This window comes from Trichoderma citrinoviride (assembly GCF_003025115.1).
Source record: "Trichoderma citrinoviride strain TUCIM 6016 unplaced genomic scaffold BBK36scaffold_2, whole genome shotgun sequence".
In the NCBI taxonomy this organism is placed as follows: Eukaryota; Fungi; Ascomycota; class Sordariomycetes; order Hypocreales; family Hypocreaceae; genus Trichoderma; species Trichoderma citrinoviride.
This window is the reverse complement of record NW_020194710.1, coordinates 2,604,171-2,628,143: the sequence shown is the minus strand read 5'-3', so window position 1 is coordinate 2,628,143 and position 23,973 is coordinate 2,604,171. Positions and strand designations below refer to the sequence as shown.

Below are 23,973 nucleotides of genomic sequence, written 5' to 3'. Positions count from 1 at the left end.
GCTTCACCGTCAAAGGGAACCTACGATATCAAATTAAGCTCAACACACCAACAACACGCACTGCACTGATGAAAGCGTCCGTCCTCCAGCCACTGTGGCGCTAGCTCAGCCGCTTGCAGACCTCAAAAGCGCTCAATCGTGTCTTAACCATGGCCGAGACAGGCAGCGGCCCCTGGCAGCCAGCAAAAGGAGTACATAAGGCAGGCCTCTCCTGGCTGGGAAAATCCCCGAGCTGTTCCTGTGGTGATCCGATCCCTTGCCGTCGGCGCACATCACCGAAGACGCACACCCTATTCCGTGCTCCGGACCTGGCCTATACCTGGCCTTGCCCTGCCTTGGCCGACTCCGTCTTCGTACATAACGCGTACATGTGCGGTACTCCATACGTGCGTCTGATGTACATGTACTGCATGCACTGGTCGCGATCGCTGCATGCGCTTGAGGTGACGACTGGCACGAGCTGCACTGCCTTCGGTTTGCCTGTATCGTACAGTTGTAATACCCTGCGTACAACTACCCTGAGTACCCTGAGGAACCCTGCCTGCCTCCTACGATGCCCCTGCGAGCAGAACCGCCGCATGTGTGAGTTGTTTCGATTCTCCTGCGTCTGTCAATAGTACCTTATCTCTTGCGAAGCCGTCGAATCAGGGCGGCGACACTTATGCACAACTTCCAAGGGTGGCGCCGGCAGCTTCGCCCCCCCTTGTCCCAGCCCGTTGCTCGATGTCGGCCTTTTTGACATGTGCAAGTCGCTTCTCTGTGCTCTCCGTTTTCTCGTTGCCTTTTCTCGGGGCCGCTGAGGCCTTCCCCAACTCCCAAATCCCGTCTCGTGTCCCTCACCATCTCCTGGCCCGACGAAAGCACCCATCGCTGCCATGAGCTTCTCTGTTGACAGATATTCCAGGAAGAAGGTGGCCATTGTCGGCAGTGGCTGCTCGGGCATTGCCGCGCTCTGGGCCTTGAACAGGACGTATCACGATGTCTACCTTTACGAGGCTGCAGACCGCCTGGGTGGCCACACCAACACGGTGCAGTGGAAGGCTGGCAAATATACGACGGCCGTGGACGCCGGCTTCGTTGTGCTGAACTCGGCAACCTATCGTAAGTTGACCTGAGAGATGGCTTGTGAATGTTTACGAGTGACTCACATCGACATCCAGCGAACTTCTTGAATTTCCTCAGCAGAATCGGGGTGCCGACTGAGCCTACTGAGTTGACGTTGAGCGTATCACGAGACCAGGGACTGTTCGAATGGGCCAGCACAAGCATGAGCACGATATTCAGCCAGAAGAGAAACATATTTTCCCCGAGGATGTGGAGGACGCTGTTCGACATTATTCGCTTCAGCCAGTTCGCGCTGGATCTGCTCATAGATGATGAGGATTATGAGCCTCGATATGGCGGGGAGCACATGATGAACCACACCAGCAAGACTCTGACCATTGGACAATACTTGGAGCGCGAGGGGTACTCGGACGGCTTTCGAGACGACTATCTGATGCCGCTGGCGGCTGCGATCTGGAGCACCAGCCCCGACAAGTGCGCCTTGGAGTTTCCCGCTACAACGCTGGTCCGGTTCCTGTAAGTCATATCTCCGTTCACATCCATCTTTCAGGGCATTCGTGACTGACTGACCATTGCGTTAGATGGAATCACCATCTTCTGTCGGCTGCCGCCCCACGGCCACAGTGGTTGACGCTCAAGAATGGTGCTCGCTCGTATGTCGACGCCGTCATCAAGGGATTTCCTCCCAATCACCTGTTTCTTAAGACTCCAGTCAGAAACGTCTCGAACGATAACATCGGCAGAGTCATGCTGCATCTTGAAAACGGCAAGACGGAAGCTTACGACCACGTCATTCTTGCAACCCACGGCGACCAGGCGCTGTCCATCCTCGGCGCCTCTGCCACAGAACAGGAGCGTTCGATACTTTCCTGCTTCCAGTCGTCCCAGAACGAAGCCGTGCTGCACTCGGATCTGTCGCTGATGCCGAGGAAACAGAAGGCATGGTCAAGCTGGAACTTCCTCACAATGTCTTCTCCTTCAACGCAAAAGGCCAACATGGATAAAGTCTGTCTCACTTACAACATGAACATTCTGCAACGCATTCCACGGAATCCATTCGGCGATGTTCTCGTCACCCTGAATCCAATCCACCGCCCTACCCCATCCAAGATCCAGGGGAGGTATTTCTACACTCACCCTCTTCATACTCCATCCTCTGTGCGCGCTCAGAGAATGTTGCGCTATATACAAAACCGGAGAGGAATCAGCTATGTCGGCGCGTGGACGGGATATGGATACCACGAAGATGGATTCACCAGCGGACTGCAAGTGGCTCAGGATCACCTGGGTGCTAAGCTCCCCTTTGAGTTCCGAGACTCGACCTATAGCAGAGGCAGGGTGCCGAGGCTGGGTCTGTTGGATCACCTGCTGCGACTCTTTATCCTGGCATTCCAGGTGTTTGTCATCCAGATGCTGGAGAGACTGGTGCAGCTGGCGCAGTCTGGGAGGCAGAGAGCGATGGCGCCGTTTCGGAATGGCTTCAAGAAGAAGCAAGCACGCAAGAAGGTGGCCTAAGCCTTTCCTAATGCTTGCTTTTGTCTGTTTTGATTTTTGTTATTCTTTTTATTATCGTTTGGGAGTACTACCATAGCGCATGGAGCAACCCGACTTTGCACGACGACATGATGCAAGAGATGCTGCGAATGCGAGTTTGTTGATGGCACTTTTTTTTAAGAAAAACAGCATTATAAAAAGTTTCAAGGCCGAGGCCAGAATACAGGGCATATAGAGAAAACAAGGATTATTTGATTTGGTCGAACCTCGAGTGACAATGAGTCCTGTATTGGTAGATGGCTGGGCATCTGAACTCAACTGATCCCTCTTAACGCCAATCTGCAACAGTAAATCATATTGCTTCATATTTTCTGATGCAATATATCTCATCTTGTATCATCGTTCAATTTACATCATATAAGTAGAAGATCAAGGCAATGGGTGAAAGTACCGTCAATGTTTCGCCAGCCCCGAGTTTTGACTTCCGCGCCGAACCGCTGCCCCACCATTCGCGATGTCATGCCACTGAGGATCGGCTGGATTACAAGATGCTGGCGCTAGCTCCAAATCGAGGCAAAACATCTTCAAGCTCTAGTTACCTACCTTAACACCCAACGGCTTTCCCCCTTCATATCGCGACAAACAGCAAACATGAACAACGCACTGCGCCTCGTGCGCAACGGTCCTCCACGGACGGCGGCCGCTTCCTCCTCGCAATGGGCCTGTTTCTTCTGCCAGAATGCGCGCCCGCGGACGGGCAGCAGCCGGCCCAACTTGGCCGAGTTGCGGCGCAAATTCTCGAGCTCGCGGCCTCGGCGAGAGCAGCACCAGACGCAGACGCAGACGCAGCAGCAAGCACAACGGAATGCGACCTATGCGCCGTCCATGGACAGGGTGCGCGAGCAGTACAGTCGGAGGAATAAGACGATAGCGTATGGGAGCTTCTTTCGGGCGGCAATTCGTGGACGTTGAGGCTCATGGATTTTTCTTTGTGCAGCTACTACACCCTCAGCATCATCATGGGCACGCTCGCTCTGTCGTACGGCTCAGTGCCCATGTACAAGATGGTCCGCGCAAATCCCACAATTTCCAGGGGAAAAACCCTTCTCGTCCAGGGAACTAACCCATGGTCTACTAGATCTGCGCAACCACCGGCTGGGGTGGCCAGCCCATCCGAGCCCACGACCAGTCCGGCGGCGAGGGCAAAGAGCTCGCGAGCCGCCTCGTCCCCGTGACATCCGCGAACCGAATCAAGGTCACCTTCAACGCCGCCGTGTCCGACATCCTCCCCTGGAAGTTCGTCCCCCAGCAGCGCGAGGTCCGGGTGCTCCCCGGCGAGACCGCCCTGGCCTTCTACAAGGCGACCAATCTGGGCGACCAGGACATCATTGGCGTGGCAACGTACAGCGTGACGCCCGCCCAGTGCGCCCCCTATTTCAGCAAGATCCAGTGCTTCTGCTTCGAGGAGCAGAGGTTGAATGCCGGCGAGACGGTGGACATGCCGGTGTTCTTCTACCTGGACCCTGACTTGCTCAACGACATCAACATGAAGGGCATTGAGACTGTGACGCTCAACTACACGTTTTTCAGTAAGATTCTCTGCCCTGTCCATCGTTTGCGTTGGTTCATCAATGGCTAATTGAAAGTAGAAGCGAGATACGACAACAATGGCAGATTCATGCCTCCTGCTACTCAGTCATGAGCATTTCAGGAGTCGCCTACGGGGCGGCTGAGCTTGCACGATGCAGCCGAGCGTGGATGTTGCGGTCTGTGTACGATATATCATAGATGAACGACCAGGATCTCGGATGATCTTTTGTACAGCATAACCAATGGAGGTCTCTCGAGGTATTAGAAAGGGGGACCCGGATACATAGGCAGAGTTACGCTCTAAAGGATAAACTATCCCAATTGCTCAGCCGAGCGTAGGGGTGCAAAATGAAATTCACCTCTTCATTCACACCGTCCACATTTTCCCCTGCATCTCCTGAGCGTTCCTCCGCCTCTGCTTGTCTCCATGACCCATCTTCAAGTTGATCCACATCCACGGAAAAGCAGCTGTGATTACTTAAGCAAGGATTTGTCTCCTCAGACGACTTATGTAAGCGCTGCAGCTCCAACTTGCCAAAAGCGGGAAGCACAAAAAAATAGGGCAGGAAAAATCACGTGGCTCCACTCCACTCACCAAAAATTGCGCCCACACAACCAAAAGTTTCAACGACAATCTGGTCGGCTTTTGGATCTCTTCTTTTTTTCCCCCTTCTTTCCTCTCATCACCCAACGCCCGACACGACACCAGGAATACCTCGTCGCCCTTCCAAACCGTCAAGATGGTCAAGCTGAACAAGAGTGAGTTCATCACGTCTTCTCACTCTGTGAGTCTCAATTGAGCATCATGTCCTAACCATCCTGATGATTACAGACGTCCACTCCTCCCGGGGCAAGAGCCGTGCCGCTCACTTCAAGGCCGGCTCCGGTCTGCGCCGTGTCATCATGAGCGCTCCCCTTAGCAAGGAGCTGCGCGAGAAGTACAACGTTCGTCTTCCCTCGTCCCACCAGACTTCCAAACCCTTCCCGGCCGCAAAAACTGACAATCTCCCGCCAAACAGGTCCGCAGCATCCCCATCCGCAAGGACGACGAGGTCACCATCGTCCGCGGCTCCAACAAGGGCCGCGAGGGCAAGGTCACCTCCGTCTACCGCCTCAAGTACGTGATCCACGTCGAGCGCGTCACCCGCGACAAGGCCAGCGGCCAGAGCGTCCCCCTGGGCATCCACCCCTCCAACGTCGTCATCACCAAGCTCAAGCTCGACAAGGACCGCGAGAGCATCCTGGCCCGCTCCAAGGTCGGCCGTGAGCTCCGCGCTCCCAACAAGATCTCTGCTTAAGCGGGGTAATCTTTGAGCCAAAACAACCAAAATTTGGATGAGACGAGGAGATGAATTTTTTTTTCTTCACACGAAACACACTCAACACACAGGGTTTTACTCCATGTGATGCATTCCACGGCACAATGATACGGGGCAAGGAAATGGGCATAGTATACTCCGGCGTTTTTTTAGCGATACCCCGAGGCCACCCTTCTTTTCCTGCAAGGTCGCGCGGCATTTCTTCTCAAGCAGGGTAGATCGAACCAAATCGAGAATTTTACAATTCTCAATGGCCGTTTCACCAACTTTGTCGTTGTGTGAAATGCTCCATGGGAGGTGTTTCCCGAAGACCCTTGGCTCTTGTCCCACAAACTTTGCTGTCTCAGTGAGACCATGTCATACTCGATTTATCTCGTCGAGGAGCTGTTTCAACTCAGCCTTTGTAAACGGGCCTCGTCTCTGTTTTGAAGCAGAGGGAGGCCACAGCCAGGTAGGTCTTTTCGCTGATCTTCGTAGTTGCGTGAATTCGACCGCTAGATAATCTCCGCGTCAACCAACAATACTCATGGTTTTCGAGGTATACGACTGGCGAAGAGCAAACCCGACTGAGCTTCATACCACGAAGCTCTGCCGCTCGCCCGAAGATTTTCATCTTGCCTTTTCTGTAACGAAGCTGGAAATTTGATGGTGAGGAACATGATTTTATCCACCAATACCTGGCCTTTTTGCGCATTGCCCTTGGGCCTGTAAGAACGTAGGGGCAGCATCAGTGTCTACCTGACCCAAGGGAGTTTCCCAGTACTTCCTTGTCTACCTTGACGATCCAATTTCCTCCATGATTGTAAAGCAGACATCGTCGACAGCAAGGTTTTGTAGATATCTGTAAGCACAGAGCTCTCTGCTAGGCTCTATATACCTTATCTGGCATCACGCGGGCGCCCTTTCTGGCCGAAATATATCATCTCGTCGCGTGCCTCATAAAGCATTCTCAAAATAAACGATCACTTCCCCAACATACTTTCACGTTTTGGATGATGTCTTTTCATTAATCTAACAAATCTCAACGTACATCTATAATACAATCGAACTCTAACAATAAGTGACGCGCCTTGAGTCTGTTAGAAAGCAATGATTGGCCGCCCTTCGACACCAGTCAAATGGTCAGGTTGACATGATGCTATTCTCAGATAATTCGTCAAACGAACGAAGTAGAGACAGAGCTGAAAGGAAAATGAAGCCGGAGTCAAGTAACCGGCCGTGATAGCTATTCATACAATTCATAAGTGTGCCTGCAATAAGAGATGATTCGATTGAACCTTTCATGGGGCTGCTCTTTTTGCAGAAATACAGCCTGTGATGCCCCTGAGCTAGAGGACCTGGTGCCGCCTCTTCGAACCTTGAACACCTGGAGGTCGGTTTTCGATCTGTCTCTCCGTCACTGGGCCGACCGGGCTACCATCATTGGGGTTGCCTGACTTGGTTGCGTGCTCTCGAGGAGAGGAGCTGATATTGGTTGCAGTGGGTGCGAGAGACGCAGTCGCGTGGCCGCCGTAGTGAGGCAGAACCCCCTGAGCTGTTGTAGACGAGATCGTTCCAGGAACGGCGTTGCTGCTCGATGTACCGCGCTTCATCATGTCGTGCCAAATTCCGCTGCGAGGTCGCTGTCTATTAAGATCAATGTTAGTGCGAGCCAAGTTGCGGCAGACGGGATTAACCTACCGAGTCTGGCGCAAAGAGTTGCGACCTTTGAACACAATGCTTTTGTCGTCATTCTCGTCTGGGCTATCACTCTCAGATGGAGCATTGGGGCTGGAAGCTGTAGTGATTTCGTAACGGCTTTTGCTGATGCCATTCTTGCCAGAATCTTGAGAGGGAACGTGAACGGGCAAAGAATCAACTTCCTTGTTGGACACGGCAGAGAGCTGAGATGGATCCGACTCGACAGAGATCCCCACGGCGCCTCGCCTATGTTGATGCTCCCGTCGAGAAGATTGAAATGGGTCAGCGTCCGTGCTGGCATTCTTGCCACCATTCTCAATTCCGGGGGCCTTGACAGCCAAGAAATCGTGCTCATGATCGTGTCTCGACTCATTCTTGGGACTGGTGGCCGGAGAAGGTGGATAAAAGTCCTTGCCATCAAACTTGGGTAGTCCCCTTTGGAGGTCGTGAGGAGTGTTACCCCAGTACATGTGTCGAGCTCGGCGCTCCTCTTCGGTCAGTGTTCGTGGATAGACGTAATCAGTGCTCACGGCCTTCTCAGCGCTCACCCCGGCGGGAAGTAGACCAACAAGATAAGGCTTGGTAGTAGCGTTTTGTTCGCGAAGAGACGCTACAGAATAAGCCAAGCCGTCGCAGGTAGCCTGACCGCCCACAGCACGAGGTTGGAATGGGGGTGCAAGTGCTGCGTTGATAGGCAAGGTGGATGATTTCTTGTTGGCACCAATGGTCTCAGAGATGCTCAGCGTCTGGACGGTTGAGGTAAGCTGAACTGCATTGTTCTCTTGACTGGAGATCAAAGTGCTATGCTGAGGCATCGATTTCTGCTTCTCAACTCGCACATTGAAGGACTCTTCGGGCAGGCTTGAGGCACTCTCGACGCTGTTCTCTGGCTTTGCGCTGCTGGGTGGCGGAGACTTTGATCGTTCTTCATCTGCAGACACAGATTTGCTTGTGTTTTCCTTGGCTTGATCTTTCGGCAGGTTTCTTTGCTCATTGGCCACTTGCTCGTCCCGAATCTTCTCAAAGTGCTCAATAGAATTGCGCAACGACTGTGCATGCAGCTCCATAGTTCGTTCATCAATCTGATGCTTGTTGTACTGAAGCTGATCTTCAGCCCATCTGAGAGAAGCGCGAAGAACCGAGAGCTGTTTCTTGGTAATCTGGCTGGCTCGAATAGAGGAGTGGTGCTGTCCAGGGGCGGGCGCAAGTCCTTGAACCATGGGGAATGCCATAGGAGGTGGCATGGCCATTGCCTGATGCTGTGGCATCTGCGACGTCTGTCCGTTGCTCTGGGCCACAGGAGCCATGACATGATTGGGAACGAATCTGTGGCCAGCGCCCATAGGAGACATCATTGGCGGACCTAAGAATCCAGGATGGGGTCCCATGGCAAAATGAGGCACGGCACCAGGCGGAACCATCCACTGTCCATTGTGGACGACAGGCCGAGCAGCATCACCATTCTCAGCAGCGGGAGCCCGAGTCGGGGTGGCATTCTCTGACGCAGCTGCCTCACTCTGCTTGTCATTTGTCGCTGAGTTTGGGTTTGGAGGCGGCATTGCCACCAGACCCGGGACATGACCCATCATATGAGGAGAAGGAGCCATTCCCATGGGTGTTCCCATGTTGAAACCCATCGGCCACATGAATGGATATGGTCCAGCTCCTGCTGGCATGCCCGCCATAGCAGGCATCGGGGGCATGGCAGGCATTCCTGGCATCCCATGCATGGCAGGAACCATTCCCGGTGCAAAGCCTGGAATCATGGCGTGATGCGGGAAAAAGCCAACGGGTTGCGGTAGAGCAAATTGGCCTTGCTGGAGAACCTCCCGGTTCGGTTGGCGGTTGGTGTTGTTCTCGGCTGCCTCGCCTGCGGGTTTGTCCTTTGGCCACCTGGTGGTGGGCGACGGGGAGCCGCGCGTATTGGGCACGATGCGGCCACCAGCGGTCACTCGGACATGAGTAGGCGACACGACTGCACGGTAGAACCGCTGGAAGCCTTCGTCCTTCTGGGCGGCAAGGCCAGTTGGAGCAGACATGGGCTGGGCGCCAACAGGTTCCGGGTCGTTGCGGCCACGATATCTCCACTCGGCCTCGGTACCGTCCAGCTGCCTAGCTGCTTCACCACGGCGTGGAGAGGCATTGTCCGAGCCTGTAGGCATGTCGGCAGGCTCCTCCATGATGCGAGCGAGCGAGCTTTCGAGGGGCATTCGTACAACTTCACCTAGAGCAGCCGGTTAGCAAATACAAATTGCAGATTCCGTGAAGTTTGAGAAACTTACCGAGGTCTTGATCTTGGCAAAGCTTTTCTTGAAGCTGATTGTACAGCTCTTTCTTCACGGAAGTGTTCTTGAGCCGGAGGAGTTCGTGGGGCGTGTATGTTCTCTGTGCCATCTCGAACTCGCAGACGGCAGCGATGGTTGAAGCGGCTGTTTCTCCTTGCAAGAAGAGAAGGAACAGAGCCAAAGAACAGTGTAAAACACTGAACAAAAGCAGTTGTGTGTGTGTGAACGCGACGCAAGCGTGATTGCAACTGGAATCTGTTTTTGTCAGAATTCTGCGAGATAAAAAAAAAAAAAAAAGAGGGATGAAACCAGTCGAATGCCTGTGAGACTTTAACTGCGAGAGATATCTTCACTTTGGCAGCAAGGCTTGGATATGGGATGGCAGAGTGTGATGTTGCCCCAATATTTGCTACCGAGCAACACAGCAACGAGCTCAGCAGGAATGAGGCACTGCAAATACGCTGAAGGGACTTGCGGAGCAGATAAAGGAAGCTCTGGGAGACACGGCCACAGTCGACATGAAGGTGTTGCGTGGGAAGCATGTGAGGACAGAGGAAAGGGGATGTTCCAGCGCGGCGCCAGAAGATCTTGGAGTGGACTTACCAGACAGCTACCAAGCGAGCAACAAGAGGTCTGTATGCATACAAAGCCTTTGGTCAGGCTTCCAACAGGGGACTATCGAGGACAGCAGACTCGAGAGGGCAACAGATAGGGCGGGCGTTGAGGTAGGCTGACGATCGAGAGAAGAGCAGTTTGGAGACTGAGGTGGACAAAAAGTGAAGAGCTGCGAGGAAGCAGATCGAGCACGCAAAGAGCACCGATGAGCTGCTGACCTTGGTAGGCAGGTAGCACCGTACCTTCTGTGGGAGTCGACAAGGTTAGCGAGGGCGAGGAGGTGCAGAGCGAAAGAGGCCATTGATGAGGTACAAGGGCAAGAGGTAGGCAGGTACTACCTAGTACCTCGTACTTACCAGCGAGCTTCGCAATGGAGAAGCTTCGAGGGCCAAAACTTGGAAGCCGCGAACAGAGGCTCGGGAGGAGGTAGGGCAGGTGCGAACCAAAACCAGTTGTCCAAATCAGGGCCAAAATGTAGGACCAAAATGCAGGTGACGTCGTGCGCATGAAGCTGCAGAGACCAGCTTCTCTAGGGAGGCGAGCCTTGTTGAAGAGCCCTTTTTCAGTCAGAACCACGACGCGAGGTCCTTGCCCAGGTAACCCTCAGCGATGCTGAGCTGCTGCAGTCACAGCTCCTCGAGATGGAGGATGTGCAGCTGCAGGCAGGAGCCAGCGAGGGGCAAGAGGGTGACGGCGAGGCACCAACGGCGAGTGTCTGCAAACCAAGGGGGATGGGATATCTAGTTAGGCGTGATGCCTCGACTGGATGCTCTGAGGATGCACTGTATCAGGGATTGTAGATCAACGTTGGCTGGAGGCTGACGGTTGCGAGAGGTGGGTGTGTTTGGCAGAGTTTGGGGAAGTGATTTGGGTTGCGGTTGCGGCAGTGAAGAAGAGTTGACGGTTGGGTGAACAGAAGACCTTCAAGGTGCTGCAGCTGGGGGGGAACTCTGCCTTCTGTGGGCCAACGAGCTCGCCGTAGAAGAAAGCTGGAAGGGAAAAGGCCCTGGTTGCTATGGCACCGCGCGCTAGGAGGCTCATAGACGTGACACCTTGCTGGCCATTTTGATAAGCAAAGCCCGTCTACCGTCTGAGGAGGAGTGCCAGGAGGCTGCCAGACGCGTGTCGGCTGGGCAGACCTGTAACCCCTAACCACATGATGGCTAGTGAGCTCAGTGCTTGACGAGAGCCCTAGAGGGATGCATGGCATGATATGACTGGGGAGCGAGGCATCTGAGCCTGTAGGGACCAGTTCAAGCATGCCAGCTGAGCTCAATGCCTCCTGATAAGTCGTGTGCATCTCCTTGATGTACCAACTCGGCACATGTTAGAGAGCAGTGCTTCCATGTACTGCTGGCATGAACACTGAGGCATAACTGACTGCAATGTCGAAAGCATATGAGTGAGAGCTGAACAAGTTTGCGATGGCCCTCCAATAAGACAGTGGCAATAGGTACCATGACTCTATTGTCTTTGGGTGGCTCTGAGTGAGCAAGTTTTGCAGCCTCACAGAGTGAGATATATTCCCACGCTCCTGTATTAGAAGGTGTATCTGTTTAAAGACATTAGCGACTGAACGTTCAGTAGGAGGCATTCTAGCAGATGAACTTTTTAAACATGACATGTCTTTACCCATCTGTTCTCTTCTTTGGCAGTATGTGCTGGGATTGAAGTCTCCAGGCTCGCCAATCCTCACAGCCGCGACAATAGGCAGCCTGACGACACACAATAGAGGGACACGATAACGCTTAGCAACGCCTGAAACCCAATCTGCCATGCATTCGTACCTTAGTAAATTTTGGTACTTGTGACTGTAGAAATGGCACTGGCATGGCTTGGACTCGCACAGTCACTCGGATGACTCCCACGTAAGGCGCCATCACAGCTCTCAACGCATGGTTATACACGAGCCATTACATTTGGACATGTCTGGCTATGGCTCACCGCGGGAGTGCAATCTCTTCAAGAGAAGTTTATGGTTCTTCGTGCAAGTTAGCAAAGAACTGGCCAGAGGAAAGATAAATTGGATAGGTAGGTGATATGTCGTCTGGGAGACACGATGGGAACCGGCGTAGATGGCAAACCTGGAGCAGGGCGGAAGACTACAAAATCCGGTGGCTTCTGGTCCCGTATGCTTGGAGTGATAATCGGTATGGTATCCCATCTTTCTCCGACTCCTTGGTCCATTTTGGATCGAAACTTTCCCATTCAGCCAGCGATGTAAGCCGTGCTATACAATGTACGACGAACATCGCATCTAGTATAAGTATCTGATACGAGTCATTAATTTCAGGAACCCAAAGTACTCCTCATCTCTATCAAGCCCAGCGTAAAAGAGTTTTCGAGTCTGGACCTGGCTTGCATCCAAGCCGCCGTCAAGGGCAACCCGTTCGTTAGTACTTGGACAAAGACATGATACTTACTACCTCTTGAAGGATGCGCTCCCCATCAACTGCTGCAGCGTCTTCTTTGGATAGCAGCAGCACCACGGTACTGCTGAATGAAAGGAAAGACTAGACAGGCAGTGAGGTCTGTGATCAGGCATGTAAAAAGAAGATACAGAATCTCAGAAGCAGACGGGGGCTTAATTTTTTCAACTTCGTGCAAACGGCCAGACTCAAAAAAGTGGATATCACGTAGGTATCTCGGTCCACAGTCCTCGTGGTTTTTGGTGTTTAGGCGGCTCCCGCCTCGTCAATGCAGACAAATACGGTGCGACAATTGGGTTGTTTAGCGAGGCGCTTGGCACCTTGGTTTAGGTGAACCGCGAGAGTTGGCCCCCCAGGCGAAGCAATCCTCGTTTCGAGCTTCAACTAGGAGCTACACGGTTCATGGTAGTATTAGAGTCCTGGGGAAAGAGGAGAACAATGGCTCCAACGAGGCGAGTCTAGCTCAGTCATCAAAGACTCAAGAAAGGTCAAGCGTATTGCCTCGCTCACACAGTTCCGCTTGAAAGGACTTTATCATGACTGTTAAGGAATCGTGGATACCGATTCCGTAGCTGATATTTGAGGGGGAAACACCAGATCGATGGGTGGAGATCGCATCTCGACTGTGGCGTCTCAAACCCGCACCACATACCCTAGACTCAGCACGTGTATGCAACAGGTGTTGAAAAAGCCCAAGACAGCTCAGCCATCATCATTCTGAGAGATACTCAATGAGAATCACATGTCAATGGCAGTGCAGCGTGCGCTAATGCGTTTCATCACGGGGTATTACTAGACACGTAAGGTACCTCACCTCATGCAGTTGTGGATTCAACTCCGTAAAGGAACCGTACAAGTACTAGGTGTAACTCTAGTTGCAGGCGCACTGGGATATCGGTAAGGTGCGGAAGTATTCATACCTTCGACTCCAAACTACGCTCTGTTTCCAATGTGCATGACATGCGTCATCAGAACTCTCCCTGCTGCTTCTTGGTCCAGAAGCAATCTTCACCTGCAGCGAGCCACTGTCACGACACCCTTTGCTTTTCCAGTTTAGGTGACGAACTAGCATATGATAGGCCCCCAGTCCCAGCCATTACAGTAACGCAACCTCTCCACTCAAAAGGACAGATGGATCGCAAAACTGACGACAAGGAGGTGCCCCAAATCTTACCCCGCTGCCTGTCACGAGCTATTATAGTGCAATGTCCAATCACAACTTGTAGAAAAGGGTGAAGCTACGTATGCCCTTGTTTCCGCGTGGAGCCGCCGACTTCCAGAGGTTCCTCGGCAAGCCGGGAGAGGGAGACAGGGCGAACTTCTACGGCCCGCGGCTGAGCTGGGGAACTGGCGTTCGTTTTGGGGAGCTAGAGAAGATTGAGGCTGGAGTCGCTGTGAAAGAAGGTGCTTATAAATAGCTGGTGGATGGCCCGGAAATCGCTTTGAACAAAGGAGATACTAGATGGTCTTGATCAGCACTAATCTACTCATATCCGACGTCAACTACATAACGTCTCGTTATCCTCAGAATTGCCATTCCAACACATTCATATCACTAAATCCATCATCAATTACTCGCCCTCATCTCAATATACCCACTCACGTACACTTACAATGTCTCCTCTCAAGCCATCCTGGAAACAGCCCTCCCACCCCGAAATCCAACAAGTCATCGTCAGCGACGCCGACTTCATGACAAAGAGCGTATCGAAAGTCTCCCTGCCACCTTTTGGCCTGTTTGCCAAGCTCGAGTTCCCTCCTTGCGAAGTGGCCGCCGAGGCGACTTATGCTACCGTCCAGATGGGCAAGGACAAGCATTTGACGCTCAACAGCGACTTGCTCTACATTAATCACTCTTGTGAACCTTCTCTTGTTGGTCAATCCCTTTGTAAAAAGAAAGAAAAAGGAATGTCATTTCTTGGATAGTCCGTTAAGTAAAAGTGTTCTCTAGCATTTCGATATGGGAAACATGAGGATTGTGGCGGGGCCCAAGGGTCTTCAGCCTGGAGATGAACTCACAGTTAGTTCACCCCTCCTCAGCCCTAAGACGATAACGCGATGGCTGATTCCAAATCCGTGATTTCACGTATAGTTCTTCTATCCATCTACGGAATGGAGCATGGCCCAGCCGTTCAATTGCTTCTGCGGCAAGCCTACTTGCAAAAAGAGCATCACCGGCGCCAAGGATATGCCTTCTCACCTGCTTGAGGGCCTGTGGCTCAATGATCACATACTCGAGCTTCTGGAGGAGCAGGCGTCGCTTCGTAAGGCTGGTCAACAACAGGGCTCGTTGCCTGATAATGGTGGACTTGGTCTGCTTCGTCGCGGGATTACGTCTCGAGAACTGAGTGGAGAGATGAGCGGAGATACTGTGGCCACGGCTTGATCGCTACTGGCCTCTGGATTTGAGGTGCTGTTTGCGCCGATGCGAGGGAGGTCTGGTAGCTGACTTGGATTCAACATCCAAGCCTGCCCCCAACATTGGTGACGAGAAGCCAAGGAAAGATTCAACATCCGGAACGATCCGTCAATTCGGATGATCAAGAGTAAAGGAAGAGGAAAAGAAGACATGGATTTGAATCGTTCGCTAAGTATTGAAGAAAAGAAAAAAGAAAAATGGAAGAAGACTAGCATGTACACGGAAGCTGCCTCTATGTAGACAGATGCCTGGGAGAGTGAAAGATGTACGAGAGAAATTGATTGCAAAACAAGGAACAATGGCCATCGTCGCCGCCGTACTGTCTGTCAGCTATGGCCGCTGAGGCTGTTTTGGATTCCCGACTTTGATGGTACTTCGTTTGCCCACTCATCGCGTTCCAGCAAACGCCGTGCGTTGAGCGCTCGTGTGAACCGCCAAGCCTCTGTATCCGCCATGTTCCAGGCCTCAAGAGAGGTACGCATCTTGGTCCCGTTCGTTGACGACTTGTTCACCATGACGACGCTCTTGGCTCTGTCAAGCAGAGCTCGCTCCTGAGCGACGTCTTCGTCCGAGGCGACGGGTCCATTGAGCCTATCCGGCAATTCAAGCTCAGGTTTAGGCAAGCGGTCAGCAGGGACCGGACTTTGCGATTTTCCATCATTCATAGACTTCTCGGGCAATGTGAATCCAAAGTACCAGTCCAGATCACTGGGCACTTCGTTCTCTGCTGGGAGCCATAGTGAATCGCTGGTTGCAACTTGGCCAGCCGCGAGCTCTTTGAAGCGCATGACCCTGCGATTTGACGAGACTCCAGTGCCGAGATAGGCCATGGTGACGGCACTGAGCCAAGGATCTCGAGGTGATTCCAGGATCCAGGTCGCGTTGATAGACTCTCTGAGATTGTCTACCAGTGCAAAAGACCATGGATGTGGGACGACGCCGATTGAAAAGATCTGAGGTGAATTACGAAAGCGGGAGGGCGTGGAGACAGTCATGGGCGATGCTACGCATGGAAAACATTTGGGTAAGTTGGGAGGACACGTCGAGGGCATTGGCGACGCGGGACAAGCTGCCAGAGATTTGGCAAGCTTCAAAGCACCGGCCACCATGGCCGTGGCATGCTCCGGATGTGGTTTAACAACATCGATGCCTTCGAGGAAGTTGTTTTGCCAGGCCACTAACAGGTGGTAGTTGATGAGCTTATTCAGATTGCGGAGTGTGTCTGCAGTGCTTCCTTTTCTGATGACATTGGCGTACTTGGTCTCGATAACCTTGGGGCTGTAGTAGGCAAGAGGCGTGCTGGTGTGATTCACCGTGATGCTGTCGCTTGAAAGGACCGTCGTGACACTTGTCGCATCGTGGAAATCTTCCTTCTGAAGAACGGAGTAAATTGCCGAACGCACATTATTCTGCTGTCCGACGAGGAATGCGTCGTCAAGGTCAGCCCACTTCGTTAGGTTGGCATATTCCCCTTGTCGTAGGAAGAGTAACAACGGATCTCGTCGGGGAACCGCCGGCAGCACAGTGTACTCTGATAGTATGCCTCCATTCACAGTGTCCCAGGCGAGCCATCTCATGAGATCGACTTTCAGCTCGGAAGACGCCGTCGTTGTCTGGAATCGCTCGTAGCTGGGGTTGTTTCTGGCGTCGACAGCGCCCAGCACAACCGGACGGAACCCTTGCGCCCACCAAGCCCGGCGCCATGTAAGCAGCAGCTCGTTCTCGGCGTCCCTTTCATCCTTTGTCTTCTTGACGGATGAATCATGATAGCAATAGATGGGCGGTCGAGCTTTTAAAGGAGGAAGCAATACCCGCTCATTGTCAAGCGTGATGGAGTTGGAATAGGAAGTCGAGAGCCATCTCTCGTCAGCTACCCAGGACGAGCCGTCGTGCTCTTCAATCTTCTGCCGCGCAGGCGATGCTTGTGGTGATGAAGGCGGCTTGTCGAGTTCCGTGGGAGGCGCGTCACTAGCGTGCGCAATGCTGGTCGAAATGCTGTGGCCATATGCAGAGAGGCCTGGTGAGGCTGGAACCGCCCACGTCAGGCTGCCAATCAGGAGGACGGCCAGGAGAGACAACAGGACTAGCAGCGCGGGAAGGCGACGAGGCGACAGAGGCCAGCCGCACATTCGAGGTGGCTTGAGCATGTTGCAGTCAGTGGTGGCTTGTGGGGAGGGAGTAGTAATACTACTACGACGAAGTCCCATGCAGTCGACCCAAAGCGGAAGAGGTGGTGGCACAGAACTGCTGGCTAGCAGGCATTGGATGTTGTTGGAACGGCTCCGAGGCTGGACGGCATGGTATCACCATCAATGCGGGGGATGCGTCTCTGGAGTCGCGAATCTGGGAGTTGAAGATGATGGCGCGTGGGTGAGGTACGAGATTACATGTACCGAGACAGCATGGCATCTTGATTCTAATCGCCGTTATATGCCCCCACCTCTTCCCTGCACTAAGGTACCTAGGTACAGTAGTACGTCTGGCTTTTTGAAACAACAAACCTCATGGCAGCATCACACGTCGGGCCTATAACCTCGACAGCTCCCGGACCCAATACTACTTCTGCCTCTTCTCAATGGTCAACATCCGAGCCGTCGTCTATACAAACTCGACCCTCACCCTCCTTGCGTCCAGGACAAGTCATGCGCTAATGCCGGCCCCTGTCAAACACGAGCGCTGCTGCTCGAACACTTACTGTGTGGCTGCTTGCACATTGCACAGAGAGGACTCGAGGCTGTGTAACGTCGTTAGTCATGGTGTCAAATCAGAGGCTGCCAGACGTCAATTGATCACCTATGCCTACCTTCGCAAGGAACGGCGGCTAAGGCAGGTAATTAATAGGCAACAGCCCAGATTCCCCACCAGACCGAGTCTCGTGTCTGTTGTGGCGAGCTCGTCCTTTCTTCCCTGGAGAAGGACATGCGGATGTAGGTACGCATATACTCATTCACCAGAGATGACTGCTTCATACACTTGCGATTCGAGTTTACTTCGTGGACTGAAGGGAAACTTCCTTACAAGAGTGTTGGCCCTGCAGCCGTTGTGAATTGTCCACGGCTTCTCCAAATTGATACTGCTCCCGCCGCCCATCTATTGAATTCCTCCCAACCAGCCAGCTGGATTCAAGAGCTAGCTCTCATGCAAGGAATTTTGCCCACATGCTGTCGACCAGCGAATGTGTACCTAAAGGCTGCTCAATAAGCACTTACAAGGCCAAGGTACTGCAGAATAATGATATGCTCCCGAGGAGAAGAACAATAGGCGCGTGTGCGTGTTAACAGGACGTGTAAGTGCGTCCTACCACCTCACGAGGCGCTCACCTTGCCTAACCAATACCAATGCTCGACCGCATGTGCACTCAGCTGCTTCTACCAGTTACTATCTGCTCCGTATCTGCTGTAATCGATCCAGCCCAGGCTGGTCCTTTCGCCTCGTTGGAGTATCAGATCACCTTCACATTGGGCTCAGACCGGCGGGCCCTACATGCAGCTGCTCGCACTCGGTGACTGACTGACAGAATCCATTGAGTCTCCATTACTCTTTTTCTGCCGCTTGGATTTTGTCCCCCTTTCACTTCCCTTTCAGTGTGTAATTTGAGTATAAGGGCCTCTGGAGTTCTCACCTGGTGCCTGCCGATTCCAACCACCGCCTGACGTCGCCAAGCCGATGAACCTCCCGCAAACTTAATATATTTCTTCTTTCTTTCTCTCCTCCATCTCTTCCTTATCACCAGACCATTTCGCTTTTAATTTTCACCTTCAATTCTCTTTATGTCCGCATTTATCCGTGCAGCTCTATAGCGACTTTCCCATCGTGGCCTCCTTTCTGCCGACACACTTGCCTCGAAGCCCGGTGCGAGTACTGGATACATACGCACATTTCGCCTGTCTGCCATCGAAACGCCATGCTCTGAGGAGCTCATAAACCATGGGCTCGGCACAATTCAACCAAGATCTCGCCGCATCCAAGAAGCTGGCAATAAATGGCGTATCCAAGATTCGGCGAGGAGACTCTGACGGCGAAGTTGTCTTTACCTGGTCGCCCAATGACGATACACCTCCCCTGGACATCCAGATACTGATCCTTGGTACGTGCGAATACTCCCAGCTGCGAGCCGACATCGTTGGTGCTAACGTTCGACAGACGTTGACTCTTACCCGAGAGGCTCGAGCGTGTTGATTTTCACGGCATCAGAACACTCGTTCCCCGATCTCTCCTCTCGTCTCGAACGCTTGTCGGCGTCACTTGCCGGCAAAAGCATTAGCACCATCATAGAAACCGTTGCGGAAAAGCTGCTTACCAAGCTCGAAGCCGGCGCCAACGCGGGTGAGAGCGCCATTGTCGATTCCGAAGAAGACGACGACGAATGGGAGTCTGATTATGAGGAATACTCGGACGACCTCTTCGAAATTCCTCGCGCCTCCTCCAAGCCGCGCGCTGCCAACATCGACGAGACTGCCGGTTCCGCCACACGTCTCAAGACGGAATTGCGGATCGCCCAAGCAGCAGGTATCGCAATTGGAATCCTCCCCAGAAAGTCGGTTCTGGACGCTGAATTCTTCTCACTATCTCTCCGAGTCAAGAAGCTTGGTATCCCTGAGCATGCCCTTGAAGCATGGGGCCTTGAGCGCTGCGAGTATTTGGTCCTCTTGTGCCGATTCCCAAACAGCCATCCCCCCATTTCGAAACTCATGGACAGCGAATCCGATGACTACAAGCTACAATGTCGTTTTGGCAAATGCTCCAAGCCCAAACCATCCCTCGACACGGCTCGTCTCGCCTTCACAGCTCCGTCCGACGGAGCCCTTGAAAACCAAGTTGCCCCTTGCAAGGAGGCAAAAGATGATAACGGGAGCTTCATACCTCTTTATGTGTCCAATTCCATCAACATGCTCATGAACAATCACTTCATGACATTGTTGAAGGCGAGGCGGCGTGACGGGTTATCGTGGGACGCAGCTCTGCGCCTTCTGCAGCCCGACTCAGGCAGTAGTTCTTCGCCGCCCACGACCAAGACAGATGCAGGCGCATCTAAAGCATCTAAAGCATCCAAAGCATCTGAAGCATCTGAAGCTCCAGTCTCCGAGAACGCGATACCTTCATTGCGCCACGATTATGCTCTGGATGCCGAGGACAAGTTCAGCCTTCCCATGGCTGCTATGCAGTTCGCACTACGGCATCTAGCCCGCTGTACAAAGTATTGCATGGTCTGTCACCAAAGGGTAGAAGATGGGTTCGAGGCTCTCAAGCCATACGTCTGCTCTAATTCCCTCTGCAATTACCAATTTCTGAACCTTGGCCTGGGAGCAAGCATCGAGCATGAAATCATCAGCAACCCCTACGTCGTCGATATCCTCATCAGCTTTTTCGCTGTCGCCCTTGCAACCCCCAAGGGTCTACGAAACTTCCCCGCTGGTCTCAACATCAGGAGTGTTTTCACCGGAAACAAGAGTCAGGACGCTACACGCCTCGCTGCCGAAGCATGTTTCTTCGACAAGACCATACGCTTTGGGCCGGATCTGAAAAAGACGGACCCCAGCATCAAAGTCGGCGATAGACTAATGATCGTCGTCAACACCTCGTACACCCTTCCAGTGTCGACAATCCTCGATGGAAGTAAGTAGCCTGACCGTTCTCTTCACGCATGTAGCGTTGATCCTTGCAGCGTCCGCTTTCAGGGAATAGTTCTGTTCTGACACATCCCAACCAGATTATGAAAGGCATGTCTGCAAAGTCACAGACATTTCAGTCGATATCTACACATTTGAGGTCATTGCCACCTTTACGGGTCCCCTGAAATCGGGCGGGGTGCCACAGGAACAAGCCCCTACGCAGCTTTCAATGGCCAAGAAAGGATGGGTAAATGTCATGATACTTCGGTACCAAAGCGAGATTGATCGTCTGAACGAGGCTGACCGATCCATTGCCCTGGCTATGGTCTTGCACGAGATTCCATCCGTCCTGGAGATGAGGAAATTTCTCTTGAAGAATCCGGGACAACGCCTGACCTCCTGGAGTCGCCTCGAGAAGCCTGCGCTCACTCTTTTGCAGTGGATTATATCCTCTAACCGGTCTCTGATACTTCAGAACGATGCGGTGCCGCGGCCGCAGGACAGCAGCCAGACCTATTTGCCCAAACCGGACCCGAATCCCAACAGAGTGGAAGGGATACCGCCACATTGGATGCAATTCCGCTTCTTACAAGGAACACCCGAACGCGAGCGTATCTTCACGAGAGAAATTGCGACCCTTTCTTCAGAATCCAAAAAGGATATGGCAATCTTCCCTACCATATTTGCATGGCATGGCAGCAGTCTTCACAACTGGCACAGCATCATACGGACAGGCCTTGACTTCAACAAGGTCATCAACGGACGCTCTTTCGGAGACGGCGTGTACTTGAGCAACAATTTCCAAGTGAGCTTGGCTTACTGCCGGCGAGGGGCCAGTGTTAAGATGACGGGCCCGCCCCCGGTAAGTTCTCGGCTGCCCCTTTGACCCCTATGATGGTTGGCATGCTTTCCATCCATCTCGCGACCGATTCACTAACTTGTGTTGTGCGTAACAGGTTACGTACTGGCCGAACTCCGTGCTCAAGCCGTCTTCTGCCATCAGCATATGTGAAGTTGTAAATCGATGCGACAAATTTGTGGCAACGACACCTCATTATGTGGTTAAGCAGATTGAGTGGATTCAGTGCAGGTATCTATTCGTCTGTGTCGAGCCAAATGCCGAAGCATTACAAAACCCCTTTCCTACCAAACCAAGAGAACCTTGCAGCGGCTACGTGGATCAACAACCGACGAAGAAAATCCTTGCTGGTCTTCGCCCAAACCAAGAGGTGAAGATCCCCTTGTCAGCAGTACCTTCGAATCGCCGGCACCTTGGTCAAAGTGGTGAAGGTGCAGTCGACGGTTCCGAATTGGATCAAACACAGCAGACGGAGGCTGAGTCGCTTGACAGCGACCACGGCGAGACGGATCACGAACTGCTTGTTGATTCCGAAGATGATGAAAGTGCCGCTGTACGATCCAATAAGCGCCGAAGCTCGTCGATAGATTCTGCCGACCAAAGGAGGCCCAAGCTAAGCTCTTCAGAGTATTTAAAGAAGATGTCCAAGGAGAAGGAGAACGCAGCTGTGAGTTTTGAGACAGACTTTGTGCCCGGAAGCCTGGATCTGGACTCTCTCCCAAGGCTCCCAGAACCCAGCTGGGCGTCGACCTCGCCAATGGCAATCCGGACCCTCAACCGCTCCATCAAGGAGCTACACGACATCCAGAGCAAAGAAGACACTGCATCTCTCGGGTGGTACATCAACTTTGACAAGCTTGACAATGTGTTCCACTGGACTGTCGAGATGCACAGCTTCGATCCCGATCTCCCCCTCGCAAAGGACATGAAAGAAAGGGGCTGCACCAGCATCGTGCTCGAGTTCCGTTTCGGCTCAGACTTCCCCTACAGCCCGCCCTTTGTTCGGGTCATACGGCCGAGGTTCTTGCCGTTCATGCGGGGAGGTGGCGGCCACGTCACCGCGGGAGGAGCGATTTGCTCGGAAATGCTCACGAACTCGGGATGGTCGGCGGTCATGACGATCGAAAAGGTACTTTTGCAGATCAGGCTGGGCTTGACGGAGATGGATCCCCCGGCGAGACTGGAGACGATGAAAGGGATGCTCAACACTCGAGACTACGGCATCGGCGAGGCAATTGATGCCTACCAACGGGCCGCGACGGCACATGGGTGGCAGGTTCCAAAGGATCTGAAGAGCATTGGGTCTGCTTGGACGGCTGGAGAGCAGAAGAAGGGCAAGTGAAGGAATGTCATTATCTTGTTGCAATGGCGAGCGTGGGAGATGAGAGAAGAGAGAAGCGATGAGATATCCGTCGAGGGCGATGCTGACGGGATTGTTGTGCCGTCTATATTAGCGAGGTTGCAACGAGAGTCGAGGCGTATCGTCAAATATCTGTCTGCAGGCGGATGAGCCAAAGGTGATTTCAGAGCTGCATCCATACAAAAGCGAATAGATAGTCTAGCATAGGCAAGCATCCAGATGAAGGGTTGTCGACTCATACGAGCTGGCCTCGCATAGCGGATCCGCACAGAAGCACTTTAGATCCAGAAGACATCAGTCATCATTTAATTCTTCATTTCATTCATCGCTTGATATAGAACGGACGTCTTCTATAGCCGAAATAATATACGGCCCGAGACAAAATGCTCAATGTAATACAGGATAGATATACAGCTACGATGCCAAACCCCCCTCAACGCCGTAACCATGAAAGCCATCACATGCCACGAGCGCAAGGGGAAAACACATAAAAGTCCTTGGAAACCTCAAAACAAAGTCTACGATCCGATTTTTACTGTCTATAGGATTTTACACTTTTTTACTTTTTTTTGGAGGGTAATGCGAGTGTGCGAGTATGTGCTCCCCTTTCCACCTCCTTTCAGAAGCTGCACAGAAAAGAATTCCACTTCCCTGGTAATTTTTTTCTTGGTTCTCCAAAGGACGCAATGCAGCCAAGCTGGTCCTTCGTTTGATAATCATGCGATGCCACGCCAATGTCATGCGTAAATGTAAAGGAAAGATGCAAGAACAAGCATAGTAGGCGGACAGTAGTGTAATAGGGGGGCTACGCGCTCAGGTGTGCCGCCCATGCAATGCAAAACCAGACAAAGACTCATCCTGCAGATAGAAACCCCAACTTCTCGCATTGAGACTTTCCAAACATCTTCCGTAAGAGCCAGACGTGCTGAAGGGGCTTCGATCGGTGCGGCCGATCGAGCAAATGCAGGAAGAGCTGGATGATTGTCTTTGGGTTAAAGCAGTAAAGAGGGCCGCATCTCCTCTATGGTAGAATCCAGTGATAGTAAAGCCTCATGCTTTTTGTTTTTTGTTATCGACCTCTCAAAGAGCTAGGGGGTATTGTCGATATAGTGTAGGAAGGGAGGCCGATAAGGAAGTTAAAAGGGGGAAGAAAACGACGAATGAACCAGACCAAGCGACCCTCAAAACCATCAACCACCCGTCCCGTTTGCTCCCTCATCAGCAGTGTACTGACGATTCGCGTGTG

At 52.6% G+C, this 23,973-nt stretch overlaps 7 protein-coding genes across 7 annotated transcripts; 5 read left to right on the top strand and 2 right to left on the bottom strand.

The window, feature by feature from the left end:
• Window positions 1-875: 875 nt before the first annotated feature.
• Window positions 876-2,580, top strand: BBK36DRAFT_1111189 (NAD/FAD-binding-like protein; the record flags this gene model as incomplete). Its single annotated transcript, XM_024889679.1, has 3 exons — window positions 876-1,101; window positions 1,161-1,581; window positions 1,647-2,580. 3 exons carry the CDS (start codon window positions 876-878, stop codon window positions 2,578-2,580), a joined length of 1,581 nt encoding a protein of 526 aa, XP_024753349.1.
• A 472-nt stretch (window positions 2,581-3,052) lies between these two features.
• BBK36DRAFT_1134418 (hypothetical protein) lies at window positions 3,053-4,566 on the top strand. Its single transcript, XM_024892298.1, has 6 exons — window positions 3,053-3,153; window positions 3,202-3,491; window positions 3,557-3,626; window positions 3,698-4,148; window positions 4,209-4,395; window positions 4,494-4,566. The coding sequence occupies exons 2-5, from the start codon at window positions 3,211-3,213 to the stop codon at window positions 4,259-4,261; spliced, it is 855 nt and encodes a 284-aa protein (XP_024753348.1). The 5' UTR covers window positions 3,053-3,153; window positions 3,202-3,210; the 3' UTR covers window positions 4,262-4,395; window positions 4,494-4,566.
• A 323-nt stretch (window positions 4,567-4,889) lies between these two features.
• BBK36DRAFT_1189311 (ribosomal protein L24) lies at window positions 4,890-5,447 on the top strand (the record flags this gene model as incomplete). Its single annotated transcript, XM_024896616.1, has 3 exons — window positions 4,890-4,908; window positions 4,982-5,094; window positions 5,169-5,447. The coding sequence occupies 3 exons, from the start codon at window positions 4,890-4,892 to the stop codon at window positions 5,445-5,447; spliced, it is 411 nt and encodes a 136-aa protein (XP_024753347.1).
• A 1,349-nt stretch (window positions 5,448-6,796) lies between these two features.
• BBK36DRAFT_1110687 (hypothetical protein) lies at window positions 6,797-9,328 on the bottom strand (the record flags this gene model as incomplete). Its single annotated transcript, XM_024889610.1, has 2 exons — window positions 6,797-7,094; window positions 7,149-9,328. 2 exons carry the CDS (start codon window positions 9,326-9,328, stop codon window positions 6,797-6,799), a joined length of 2,478 nt encoding a protein of 825 aa, XP_024753346.1.
• Window positions 9,329-14,091: 4,763 nt separating this feature from the next.
• On the top strand, window positions 14,092-14,863 carry BBK36DRAFT_1110895 (hypothetical protein; the record flags this gene model as incomplete). The annotated part of the gene is made up of 3 exons (XM_024889641.1): window positions 14,092-14,349; window positions 14,429-14,497; window positions 14,570-14,863. 3 exons carry the CDS (start codon window positions 14,092-14,094, stop codon window positions 14,861-14,863), a joined length of 621 nt encoding a protein of 206 aa, XP_024753345.1.
• Window positions 14,864-15,222: 359 nt separating this feature from the next.
• Window positions 15,223-17,043, bottom strand: BBK36DRAFT_1166225 (hypothetical protein; the record flags this gene model as incomplete). Its single annotated transcript, XM_024894879.1, has 1 exon — window positions 15,223-17,043. The coding sequence occupies one exon, from the start codon at window positions 17,041-17,043 to the stop codon at window positions 15,223-15,225; it is 1,821 nt and encodes a 606-aa protein (XP_024753344.1).
• A 1,780-nt stretch (window positions 17,044-18,823) lies between these two features.
• Window positions 18,824-22,709, top strand: BBK36DRAFT_1166224 (hypothetical protein; the record flags this gene model as incomplete). The annotated part of the gene is made up of 5 exons (XM_024894878.1): window positions 18,824-18,983; window positions 19,040-20,512; window positions 20,631-20,912; window positions 21,063-21,370; window positions 21,465-22,709. The coding sequence occupies 5 exons, from the start codon at window positions 18,824-18,826 to the stop codon at window positions 22,707-22,709; spliced, it is 3,468 nt and encodes a 1,155-aa protein (XP_024753343.1).
• Window positions 22,710-23,973: the final 1,264 nt, after the last annotated feature.